Raw genomic sequence first — 13,729 nt, 5'->3', positions numbered from 1 at the left:
TCTATATCTGCTATACGAAGGTACATTTCCTAGCTGCATTTCTTTTGGTTCTGTTTGGCTGAGGTATTGACATGGGGCCAGCATGATGCAGAAAATTCCACATAGCGTAAGTGATTTGGCTAGATAACAGTCTGAGACCCTGCTATATAGCTGCACAGTTCTAGGATTCTAGATATGTCTCCACAGGGGTGTGAGAGCTCAAAGTCGTATCCATTTCTTCTGAGAGATTTGATCCAAAAGAGTTGGACAAGATTGGTTCTCAATAAATAGATATTTACAAATATTTATTTATTTACAAATACAATTACAAACCAGTTTGAGATGTTCTTTGCCTTAAGTTGTTGTTTAAGTATAATATCCCTAGAAGAACTTTTGTCTGTTTTGCAAGTGTTTTAGACTTGTTTTAAATTTATTTGTGTGGCCCCCCCCCCCCCCCGCAATTCAAACACTTTTTAATAAGAGTAAATTGCCTGCTTGTTAAAAGGCAGTTAATAAATCAGTGGTGATGATGATAACTCCCAAGATCCTCAAACTTGCACAGAGAAAGCCCTGTGGGACTGGATATTTTTATTTGATGGTTTTATTTCCTAGGTGACCTACGGCTCTTTTGACTACACGTCATTGCTTTACCTCTCAGACTACACAGAAGACTTTGGAGGTGGACGGTTTGTCTTTATGGATGAAGGGGCAAATAGGACTGTAGAACCCCGAGCAGGTTAGAGTTATCTTCACTGTATAACTACCAGTAGTTCATACTTGAATTTTACGTATGTTACACTCACATAACCTATATATCTGGTTGTTTCCGCTCTGAGCTGATTATCCAAGGATGTCACCAGCAATATCTGCTGAGCATCTGTTTTGCATTCACTGGTGCCTTTGATTATTTTTCACTCTTTAGAAATATGGTGCTAATTTGGTGATAGGAGGCTCAAGTCTTTATTTTTCATATTTGCAAGGGTAAATGTGATAATTGCTACTTTTTGTAAAATGCCATTGAGAGTGGTAGTGGAAGAGAAGCAGTCTAAGATGCTACAGAAAATTTATGAAGTTGGTATTCCAAGAAATATTGCACATCAAGTGTGATGGCTGAATGTGCAGCTGTGGAGGAGAATGGTGACTCCTTCCCAGCTGTTAAACCCCTCAAAAAACTTTGTCTAATGCCAGTGAAGGGTGTAGTGTACAGGCAGGGTGTGTGTGGGGGGGGGGGTTGTGGTGAGGTGGGAATGTTTGGAACTCTGCAGGCACATGCCAGCTTCCAGGGTTGTGTTGGCGATCCCATGAGCTGGCCAAACTATTTTGTGAAAGCTGTTGCCTAAGTACATGCAAGGTCTTTCCAAAGAATACTGCTGTTCCTTCTAGTCCCCTGGAAAGAATACTCACAGCCTTCAAGAGCACCAGCTTTTGTGTCCTGTTCATCCCATTGATGACTCATGTTTATGTAGCACATTTTTCTGTTTTGGAGGTTATCTGTAAGTGTTCTTGTATAGACAGACATTAACACTAATCTTTTATCTGCACATTTCGCTATTCATTCCAACAGCAAAGCTGCTGTCCTTGGTGAGTTTAATCGCTTTTGTAAGCTGAATGGTTCTGCTCATTCACTTCATTTTGACTTTTTAGTCTAGAATGTTTAAATACTTATTTAAACTTACAGTAATAGCAAGTTATTCTCTGCTGTTGGAAGGAAAACCTGGGAAAGGCTATGTCAACATGCTAAAACTGGTGCATTGACTGTTGGTTAAAGCTTGGTGCCGATACTGCCAAGGTTGCAGGTTTGATCCTTGTAAGGGACAGCTGCCTATTCCTGCATTGCAGGGGGTGGACTAGATGATCCTCAGGGTTCCTTCCATCTCTACAATTCTGTGATTCTCTATAGGTAAGACAATCCCAACATCACATATTTTGTGTAGTCTTTTGAAAGGTACTATAGAAATGGAAAATAGAAAAGTAAATTGAACCATCTTCTGTCTTGATTAAAATAGCAGTTGAACAAAATGAGATTTGTTTTTAAAGCACTTTCTATCATTTTAAAACAAATTCTTTTGTATGGTTTACAAAATAACATCTCAACCAGCCCCATAAGTCTCTAGTGCTCTCTTGTTCAAAGGAAACTGGATCCTGTAGTGCTGTTCCTCATGATCTACAGGGAATATTTAATGCTGAAGTCAGTGGGCTTTAACAGAGGCCCCCAAATCTCAACCTGGCTTACTAGCTAAGCCTTTTTGTCCTCACTGCCAACCGCTGGGCTTTTCTAAGTCCTCTGGCTTGTGTGGAGGGCTTGAGGGAGCACCAGGGCAGAGATTTTTCTTTATTTGCACTCTGTTAAGGAGAAGGCAGGGACGCGGGTGGCACTGTGGTCTAAACCACTGAGCCTAGGGCTTGCTGAACAGAAGGTCAGCAGTTCGAATCCCCACGACGGGGTGAGCTCCCATTGCTCGGTCCCTCCTGCCAACCTAGCAGTTCGAAAGCACATCAAAGTGCAAGAAGATAGATAGGTACCGCTCCGGCGGGAAGGTAAACAGCGTTTCCGTGTGCTGCTGTGGTTTCACCAGAAGCGGCTTAGTCATGCTGGCCACATGACCCAGAAAAACTGTCTGCGGACAGTCGGCTACCTCGGCCAGTAAAGCAAGATGAGCACCGCAACCCCAGAGTCGTTCACGGCTGGACTTAACTGTCAGGGGTCCTTTACCTTTACCTTTAAGGAGAAGGCAAGAAACAGGAGGAGTCTAACCATGATGGCTATGCTTTACCTTCACAGTTGGAAGCAGCAATGCTTCTGAATACCACTTGCTTGAAACCACAGGAGGGAATAATGCTCTTGTGCTTATATTTTGCTTGCTGGGTTTCCCACATTCGTATGGTTGGCTACTGTGAGAGCACAATGCTGAATTAGATGAATCCAGCAGCCTACCCTTTGGTTCTCCAAGCTACTATACAAATGAAAGAAAACTCTGCCTCTTTTTCCAAACACCACAGGATTTTCTAAACCTTCCATGTCTTGCCTGGCCAAGATGTTCCAAGTAGGGCAATGACCTTATGGGCTGCAAATTTGAATCCTTTTTCTTGCAGGTGGTTCTTGCACACCTAGATATGCAGCAAAAGGGCAGTCTTGCAAAACCATTACACATGGCTGTACTCTCAAATTAATTTTCTTCACGGCATTTCAAGGGAGAGATACCTTAATGTATTGAAGAGCTCAGCCATGCATACTTAGGTTAATAGCACTTCAGAGGCTGCCCATCGGTGGCAGTAGAATGAGCCTGCAACTAGGATGAGGTTGTTATCTGAAGTGGGGGAAATGAAATGGGAAGGGGAGGCTGCAAGGAAGAAGGCGAGGTGGAGGACTCTTAATTTTTTTTCCTGCAGCATGGGAGTGAAGAGACTTTGGGTAATTAGTCTGATCTTTTGACACCCTGACCTTTGCTGGATACAACTACTTCTGTCAGTGATTATGGTTCCTATAGAAATAGAAACTTGTTTCTGATTAATTAGGTCTTTGGATTCAGAAAAGTTTTTTAAACGATGTAAATAGTTCCTTCACTGCTTTTCCACCAGGATAACATGCCAGTGTGGGAGTTGAGTAAAATCACAATGGTGCTTCCCTAACGATCTTCAGGATTTGTTCCGTTTCTTTGGGAGGAATACTAAAATAGGATTACTGAAATGCCAATTAGTCAAAAGAGAATCATGTGGCAAGGTGGTCTACTGAAATAATGGGCTTTTGCTGCCCAGGAGCAGTTTTGTCAGGTGCAGCCATTTAAACTAGGGCATAAACTGAGAAATTTTCTCCGGTTTGAATTTTAATCGAAGCTGGAGCAGACTTCAGCAGCTTCCAGTGCTCCTTTCAGCTGAGCACTTCTGAGCCCGTGGAGCTAATTTCTGGGTCTGAAGCCAGCTTCAACATTCTAAAGTTCAGTGACTGTGACCTCTTGTTGTTGTTGGGTTCTCTATAGACATTTAAAATTAGTTTAAGAACACAGAAGTAGAGTTTGATTCATTGTCTTATGTGGTGCTAGATTTATTGAATTATTTTTTCAGGAACAGAAAGTACTTATGCAAATATAATTGGATTAATTAAACTCGTCCTGCATAGTACATATTGGATATGTTTCAATACTCTTTCTCCCAGTAGTGTGAATAATAGTTTTGAGTTAGCTTGTGGCTTATGAAGAAGTATCTATAAATACACATATCTTACATATGTTTATCGGCTTTGAATTTCTGGGATATGTACATATCCATTGTTTACATCTGCTGTATTACTGCTGATGAAATCAGTAGGCTTTCTTCTGATAGACATCAGTGTTACTTCTGACTGACATGTTTTTGAGAGTGAACTATATACATTTTATCAAATATAGAACTTTACCTGCTTGTTGTAATAATAGGCTGTATCCAATAAATCCATCCTGTTACCAGAAGAACTTGCATCTGCGCAATGAGACTTCCTCTCCCTGTGCCTCACCAAACAGTTTTGGGGTTCCCCCAACTATCTGAAGCTGGTGGGTGGGATGGAGGGAGGGATGGGAAAGAAAGGTTTTTTGCACAGATGGAATTCCTTGTGCAGGTGGGATTACTTTGGTGGATGACTTTACAAACAAAATGGCAAAGGATTTCCTTAGTAGGTACATTTGAGTGGTTGCAAAATAACTACCATGATATGTATTTGTGGCTTTAAATAAACCAAACCAACCATTGTGGAAAGTAGTTCTTGGGAAGTTGGTAATATTTTTTTGAAACCTGCTTGACCCTAATATACAGGGCTTGGAGCTAGGTGCAAATTTGTGAAATTGTGGTTCATTGTCTTGATAATTTTTTTCAGTTCAGTTGTGATTGATTCATTAGAAGGTTAAAAACATGTTTTAGAATAATTATAGACAATAAAAGAACCATGCAAATTAAAAACTAATTATTTTGAATAATACGACTGATTTAGTTCTTTTATGGGCATTAGCAGTATTCATGTGGATGACACATTTCTTAAACTTTTAAGAGATCTCTAATTAAAATACATTGAAATTAGGACAATGTAATAGTTACATAGGAATATTATAAGAGAACCTGGTGGAATGAAGATGTACTTCGCATATTGAGTATTCACATATTCCTATTAAAGGAAGCTCTCCTGGTACCCACTTTGTTGTTTTTAATTATTTTAAGTTGCTGTGAGTTAATTAGATACTTATACTATGCTATTTTGTGTTTTGTGTTAATAGGTTTTATAGTATTTGTACTTTTAACTACTTCATAATTGACTGGTGAAGGGCAGGAGTAAGCAAGCACATGCAAAATTTGGGAAGTGATGAATTGAAGAGACTTGGATTAATCAGTGATTTTAGATATCTGACATCAGCACCAATTCCACTTGCATGTGATGTGGGCAATTAGGAGTATTGCAAAAACCTGGATATTTGTATATTGTAGCGATTGTATACAGATTGTATATGTTTTTGTTTGTGAATTGCTTCATAAGCTTTCACTTATCCTTAATTTCTGATACTTTCCTTGGGTGTAGGATTTGAATGTTTTCCTACAAAGCCAAGTGTCTAGTTCAGAATAATACACAATGTATTCTTACTTCACTGTTCTCTCAAGCAATCTGCAGTTGCAACATTTTCTTCTCCAGACGCTTCTGCTGTTATTAAAAAAAAGTAAGATCTTTGAGTAGTGGTTTGTATTCATGTTCTCCGGAATACCCTGTGGATTTAAAATTGAATGAACTGGGGGCTGCTTGTTAACCTGAATGTGATGTTTGGGGTTTGTCAGCTCAAAAGCTTTTGGTGAATACTCCAAAATGGATATACGTGAACTAATATGAACCCTGAATGTGTCTATATTTTGTTACACACAAAATATTCTCTTTCGCGAAAGCAAAAATACGCTTTCTAAAATGAAAAGCCGGTACTCTTGTGTCAAAGTGGAATGGCCAGGAATTATTTGTAAAGATTTGGCAATATGGGAAAGAACACAATAATGGCCTCTCAGAAGGGTGTTTGGAAGGGTTTTGTAGCAGACACTGGGCTCAGTCTAATAAAGGTAGTCATGCTTTATAGAACTAAAGTTTGTTGCTACTAATTTGACCCATTGATTTCAGTGGGATTTATGTGCAATTAACTTTTGTTAATTACCATGGATAAGCATTAGTGTTGCTTTTTGTCGGTTCGTTGGCACCATTGACAGCCTACAGCTTGCAAGCGCAGTCAAGTGAGGAACTCGGAAGCCTTTGTATCAATCTGCTAAAAGCTATTCCAGACTTGTACAATACTTCACACTGGCCTGTTGCTGGTACCAATGCAAGAAACACTTTTACCACTTTGAAATTCAGTTTGCCAGAAAGGTAGCTGCTTGTTTTACTAACCAGCTGCGGTGCCACAGATGCCTAGGAAACCGGTTTTTTCCCCCCATAACAGTGCCAGCCATATTGAATCCAGCATCTTTTACAAAACTTTAGTCACTAGAAGGGAGTAGAAGATTACAAACCGTACCAGCATGTTTAGAGAAGTCCAATGTGTATTTTACCACAGATACCGTAGCATGCTGTGAAGTGCCTACACACTGTAGTCCTAAACTAGTTTTACAGTCATCCTTCTCAGCAGGGCATTGTAGTTTTGTAGATAGACATTACTTATTATCAGCACTTGATCAAATAAGACATTTCCCACGGTTATGGAAAAGCTATGGCTGTTACGGTGTGTGTGTGTATGTGCTAAAGTTATCATTATAGTTGAATTAGATGTTGTTATCCTGGGAGGAAGAACTGTGTATAGATCTGACAAAGTGGCCTTCCTCCAGCTGTTCAGTTTCCCTTCTTTAATGCTTGTGGTTTCAAAGCACCAACTGATAATTCTCCTTAGGATGTTTGATAATAAAGCAGCATTTTTGCCTTTCAAGCTCACATCTTAGGAAAGCCACATCTTAGCACTGCTTCATGCAAAATCCATTAAGTTATATTATAGGTAAACTCATAATAAGAAACAACAGTATATCTTACCCTTTTCAAGTTTGTAGCTTTGTTGTGCTTTGAAGCAACCACATATTATGATGAATTCTCCAGAGTGATAATGATCTAGTAGCTTTCTTGATAAATATTTATCAGCCAGAAGTGACAAGAAGACCTTCAGCTTGTTTTGATATTATTTTTTTTAGTACTGCCTGTATTATCCTTCACAGCTACAGGCAAAAACGAAACTGGTGGCTGCAGTATCTAGTTTTGCACTCTGTCATTTCTGTTTGCGACCACCCAATTATGACCAGATGCATGATTTCATTGCATATTTTATTAAATATGATTAGCTTTGGAATTTTGGTCTTAAAAACCCCCAAACCTTTGATTGCTTCATTACGGAAGATCTTTTTTACTGCTAAGTATGCTGCACAGGTTTGCTATCAAAGTATCTGAAATTCAACTCCATGTATAAGGGAGGCCCTTGGGCCTTTTAATAGGGATGTAGTAGGGGCACTGTTAGTGGGTGTGCTTCCTCCTGCCATTACTGTGGTGTGATAGGAAAGCTTGCTTTTGTAATGAAAAATGGGTAAGGAGAAAGCCAGGGGTAGGGAGCCTTCATCTTCCCTCCCATCAGCTGACTGCGGCTGATGGAAGCTGGAGCCCAAGAACATGGGTTATCTGAATATTGGAATGCACAATTTGATTATCTGCCTCATTAATTAAAGAATAACCAAGGCTTACAAGCTGAAACATCACAATGTCCAAGATTCAAAATAAGCTGCATGCTTAGAGGTGGTATGTGGGGAGGGGAGCTTACTAATTCCATTTGCGACAACAAATTGCACCCATTTGTGTTGTCCTGGTAATTTCAAAATATCTAGAGAGTATAGATCTGGAGTCCCCAGTGTGCCATCAGATGCCTACCCATAGTGCCCATCAGGGACCCCTGCTTTTCCCAATATTTAAAACACTTAAAAAAAATAATAATTGAGGATTTTATTGGGCTAGAGGCAGGACAGACTTTGGGGGGTTTTTTTGAGGTTGGCTGGTTCTTGTTTGTTTTGGTGTATGTGCATTCTTACCTGTCCAGAGGCAGGGTGATAGTGGTTCTGAGCATCACCAGCGTTTTTTGTTGTTAAAATAGGTTATTTGTGTTGTCTATGACAGTTCTCCTAATGTCCCCCAAAAAAGGTTGGGGATCTCTGCTATAATAAATGGTGTGGGGGAGTGATAGAGAGAAAGGGGATAAGGCACCTCACTGCTAATTGTGTTTGCAATTATGTTTTAAGGAGCTACAGGAGTCCTGTGGGGTTTCTGTATCAGCTACCAAGTTTGAAGCCAAATTGACTTTTCTTACACATTAGCAACACACTTCTGTCCTCAAGCAATCATTCAGTTTCTATAGTGATTGTAAATATTCATTTTGTCCTGCTTGAGGTGTTGGGGGATCCTTTCGTTTCTGACCCTGCAAAAATGGGATCTGAGCCATTTGCTGAAAATCTTCCAAACTTTAATGTATCTTAAAGTATGAATTAGCAGAAAGTAAAGCTGCTTGCTTGTCGCACCTTCCCCAAAGACAAGGAACATTCATAAACCATTTGTGGGTTTATACGGTGGTACCTCGGGTTACATACACTTCAGGTTACATACGCTTCAGGTTACAGACTCCGCTAACCCAGAAATAGTGCTTCAGGTTAAGAACTTTGCTTCAGGATGAGAACAGAAATCGTGCTCCGGCGGTGCCGTGGCAGCAGGAGGCCCCATTAGCTAAAGTGGTGCTTCAGGTTAAGAACAGTTTCAGGTTAAGTACGGACCTCCGGAACAAATTAAGTACTTAACCTGAGGTACCACTGTATTCTGATTTTATCGTGTGAACTGCCCTGAGACCTGTGGGTATAGGGCAGTATATAAATTTAAATAATAATAGTAATAATAATAACAACTCATTTTCCATATAAAAGCTGCTGTCCTTGAATAAACACTGTAGCTCCATATTTTCTTTTTTTAAAAAAATAAATAAATTGAAGTATTGCACTGAAATCTTGTTTAGTATAATATAGGCATTATACTTTGTGTGTTAGTAAGCATTTTATAGTTAGGGAATTGTTATTTTGGAAGGTGAATAAGTCCTCAAGAGTGTAGTTAATAAAGCCCTGGCATAAACTGTTTTGAAGCAATGAAAGAATAGCTGGACATTTTACAAGTAGCATGGCAGAGAGCACTTCTTAAAAGCAGATACTCCTGCTACAGTCATGCAACTTCAGCCATATGAGAGTTCCCCCAGCCTTTTGTTGCCTAGGAAAGAAATTTTCCTTGCTTAAGCAGCTCCAGACACCTGCCCTTGTTCTAAGAGTCAGTAAAAAGCTGGCCACTACTCAGCACAACATTCATTTGGGCAAATGCTTATGCCACTCTTAAGTACCTGGAAAGTCCAATATGCCTTGTGCCACCTACCTCACCCATATAGTCCTCCCTCCCAGTTGGCAATGTTTGTATCCTTTGGTGAAGAAAGTAAACTAACAGATAATTTAGAAACCTGCAATTCTTCTGAAATTACAAATTCTGTCACCGTTCAGGCATTTGTTTCTTGTGGGTTGATTGTCTGAAACCAAAAACGGCAACAACATCCTGAGTTCAAACATGCCAGCTCTTTATTTTTTGTGGTTGCTGGGTTTCTCCAAATAGTAGATGGAACTAAAATCCTTGAATGTGCATTCAAAAATTCACTGTACTAGCAACATCATGTTGTACAGAAAGATTTGGCCCTACTGACTCTGAACAGTTAACTTTGCTTAAACAGCCAGGTGTGAAATCCACTTTCAGATGTTGGCTGTGCACTTCCGCAATTTTTAAAAGAAACGCAAACACTGTGCATTTTAATTGGCAAAATTGGGCACCTGAGAAGGTTCTGCTATGAAAGTGCATGTGCTCTGTGCTCGCTTGCCTACGTGCAGAAATGTTTTCAGCTCAGGGGGAATTTGGTGTTTAAACCTAATTATGGCCTCAGCACTCACGACAGCTTTCCTGTTTATTTATATTTCAGTCTTTAAAAGTGCTGGTGTGCTCAGCGGAGGAGCTAATGGGGGAACTCGTGCAGAGCAAGCTCCTCTGGGTTTTCTCACAATGTGTTGTCAGTTCAGTAGCTGGCTTGAGTTGTGGCTGGTTCACCAGTCCCAGCAGCAGCCTGTATCTTTCTGCGCTTCCCTTTTAGGATGATGTTTGTGCTCTCATGAGATGACACCCGAGAGGGGTGGGGGCATCCCATAGCGGTGGGACCATTTGTCTGCCTCGCCATGACTGTGAGCTATGCAGTAGGCTAGGGCAGATTCTTTATTTTACTGGGCCCTTCGATTAAATAAACAAGCTCTTTAGACATCCCGTATAGTGCACACTTCTGGGTTTTCTTACTGCAAGCTTGGTCCCTCATTTGGTAGAGAGGGGTGATATTCCCTACTGAAATGGCTGTCAAACAGCTTTGGTCTGTAGAACTCAAGAACCAAGCCAAAAATCTTTTTTTCTGACAGCCGGGATTTGAATGTTACTAGTAATCTGCATAGCAGCAGCATTCACTAGACCTTGTGCTCCATGGCAGCTGTGTTACTGCATGTCTCTGCCCTCCAGAACAAAGTATGGTTACATGGAAATAAATAAATCCATTAAATAAAGCAGTCTTTCGTATTGCAGTCTGTCTATGTGCATCTTAAGTAGCATGATCTTGTTCTTTGAGGACCAGGTACCATGCTTTCGGATAGCATTCAAATCTTGAATCTGTAGATGTCCCAGGGTAGGCATGGGATAACAGTATCCTAAGTACTGGCCACTGGGCAAACAGCATGCATCCTTTCGCTCTCCTGACTGTACGTTCTTCTCTTTGCAGGCCGGGTTTCCTTCTTCACTTCTGGCTCCGAGAACCTCCATCATGTGGAAAAGGTTCACTGGGGCACCCGTTACGCCATCACCATTTCCTTCACCTGCAATCCGGACCACGGTATCGGGGATCCTGTTTTAACATAATGGGACAGGCGGCTAGATGGATTGACAACAAAAGCCCTGTGCAGAAGGGGGGGGGGGTTAACTTCACATGTAAATTCCCCTCCACAGATCCTTCTAAACTTTATTTAATGTGAGCCGTTTTCTCACACTCATCTCCCTCTTAAGTGTTGCAAACAGTGCCTTAGGGATCACCTTTCTAAGTCTCCAGTAACCATTTTGCTTTTTGCAAGGTAATAGTCATAAACTGCGCCCCCTCACCCCACACATTTAAGGACACGTCAGAATTCAGAGACTGCAGAACATGCCACATGCACTGTCATTCCTCTAACACCGAAGATCAAAATGTAGTCACTTCAAATAGTCCCGTCAGTTGTTGCTCTCAAAAGCACTATTTGGGGAGCCCCATGGAATAGTTTGTGGGCAGATAAACACTCAGGAACATGTTGTGAAGGAAGACTTTTCTAATAAACCTGTTGAGCTTTGTTGCCCTCCCCACCCATCCCCCACTCCCCCTTTCTTCTGTTATATGTAAATTCTGGAAAATAAGTGGGGCATTCAATTTACAATCTTGAGCATTCACACATTTATACACACTAGAGTACCATGCTTCAAATTCTATGTACATATAACCCAGAACTACAGAATTTTATGGACATTATCCATGTGTCAAGTGTTGTTTTTCTTTAATGTTACTGCAATGTTTCTCCTTGGAAACAAAACATGTGCTTTGACTACTGGAATGGACTGTTCTGTGCAAAACTGTATGTGAACTGAGAGATGGCTTCAAATGGTCAGATAGGAGGAGAATACTCAAGTGATCTCAGGATCCATTAAAGTTTGCTTTGTTATGAACTCTTTGCCTTTGCCTAGTTATTCACCTACCAAAGTGAGTCTGAAATCATTTCATAGCTACTCTAGGGCTGTCATCCCTAGCTAGTAGGACCCATGATCAGGGATGATAGGAGTTGTTGTCTAATAACAGCTGGAGATCCAAGTTTAAGAAATCCTGCAGGGTTTCAAGAACAATGAGCCAAGTTTTCTTTAGGCAAAATTGAAATTGGATGAACTTAAGGAAAACTTAAAATCTATCTGGGCTAGGCAAAAAAAAAAAAAAAGGATTCAAGAGTTTTGTACAATTGTGAAAAAGCAATCAAATTGAGTAAGAAAATGTTAAGTTGGAAACATCACTGGGTAACCTGTCATTTTGCATGCCATTTTACCACAGAAGACACAAACTTTTTACATCACACAGATTTCTGCCTTTTTGCATGTTCACTGGTTATGCACTCCTGTGTCTTAGAAAGCCACCTTCAGAATATCATCTCAGCCTAATAAGCTATAATATGAAACAAGCGTTTTGTCCATGTGTGTAATGTTTCTACATGAGCTAGTTAACAAATTGGGAAATTTTCGTTTCTTCAAAAATCAGGACACTATAGTTAATAGCTTTAGAAGAAGCCAAGAAACGCATGGTTTGAAGATGGCTTAATACCCAATTTGTTCAGAAGTGGTTAGCCAGTTTCCCAGTTCAGACAAAATCTGAAGCGGTTTTTAGGTCCACTGGCTTGGAGTGACCAATTTCCTGTCAAGCCTGGGGACGGCATAGAGTAATGACAGATCTATCATAGGCATCCTCCTGTTGCTGAACCCCCTTTTGTTACTCAGACCAGGGAGAAAGCCTGACCAGCAAACTATGGTGATCTTACAATGATACTCAAGATAGGCATTAATAAAGGGAGTGCTATTGCCGGAAAGGCCTCTAGAATGTGGAGTATGTTTTGCCAGGCATTCCACATAAAATAATCCACAATACAACCCATGTGGTAGTCTTTGTCATGGTTCTGTGTAAAGCTGCATTTTAAGTATTCACAGAGGTACAATGTACATTAAGCTTTGTTATTCGTAATCTGAATAACTTTCTTTTGAAAAATGAAAACAAGAGATTCACCAGTATACAGGGTGCAGAAGTACGAAAACTTCTCAATGTGCTTGTAGGAGACTTCTAGCAAGTTACTCAGTGTGTTCTGTTTGCAGTAGAAAAGAAAGAGAGAAGGAGAACCTCTTTTCAATGAAAAGCATCAGAAAAGAAACTTAACTGGAAAGAAGGGGAGAAGAGTGTAATAATCCTGAAACATGTTGGATAGACTTCTAAATTTAAAATCAAGACTTCATTGGCACTTTTTGGATATTTTACTCCTGCTCCGAGTTGCCTTTCAGCAAGACACCCAAGTACCAGGGAAATATTTACTATTTTGAGCTGAATGCTTCTCATTTTCTACTGGGTTCAGGACTTAGCTTTTCACACACCCATGTGCCCTATATTATAAAATTGTTTTCTAAATAGATTTTAATTTGCTTCAACAACAACAGCAAACACTGGTGTCATGTCATTACCATTATCTATTCCAGATGGTATAAATTCCATGGGCACACATAAAAATCATAATCAACTTGCTCAAAATTTGTGTGCCGTTTAGATGTTCCTCTTAACACTTAACTGATGCTTCACAGCACACAGACCCAGTGGAGGAAACAAACGTGTTTCTTCCTCACCAACCAATTTGTTCCTTGAAATTAAGAGGAGGGTTCTTTTTAGCATTAGAGAGGTTCTGTTTTCATGTAGATTAAAAATGGCTTAACTTGAGTGGGTCACAAAAAACAACAACAGTGAAATGAAACACTGATGATTAGAACTGCTTTTAATAGCATGATCTAACTAATGCTTTGTAACCCTTAAGACTGATATTGAAGTTAGGGGGGAGGACCCAAGCCTGCTGCTGGGCCATT

General features: G+C 40.2%; 1 protein-coding gene across 2 annotated transcripts in view; it reads left to right on the top strand.

Moving 5' to 3' along the window:
* OGFOD3 (2-oxoglutarate and iron dependent oxygenase domain containing 3) overlaps window positions 1-11,794 on the top strand; it is a 39,818-nt gene extending 28,024 nt beyond the window's left edge. For both annotated transcript variants that reach the window (XM_080994015.1, XM_080994014.1), the window contains exons 8-9: window positions 592-715; window positions 10,827-11,794. In XM_080994015.1, coding sequence (XP_080850141.1) covers window positions 592-715; window positions 10,827-10,963 — 261 coding nt within the window. In that variant the 3' untranslated portion in view covers window positions 10,964-11,794. The remainder of the gene's footprint in view (window positions 1-591; window positions 716-10,826) is intronic.
* Window positions 11,795-13,729: the final 1,935 nt, after the last annotated feature.

Source organism: Podarcis pityusensis, assembly GCF_964106645.2.
Source record: "Podarcis pityusensis genome assembly, chromosome: 2".
Classification (NCBI taxonomy): Eukaryota; Metazoa; Chordata; class Lepidosauria; order Squamata; family Lacertidae; genus Podarcis; species Podarcis pityusensis.
The sequence above is the reverse complement of the archived record's forward strand: the minus strand, read 5'-3'. Positions and strand labels throughout refer to the sequence as shown.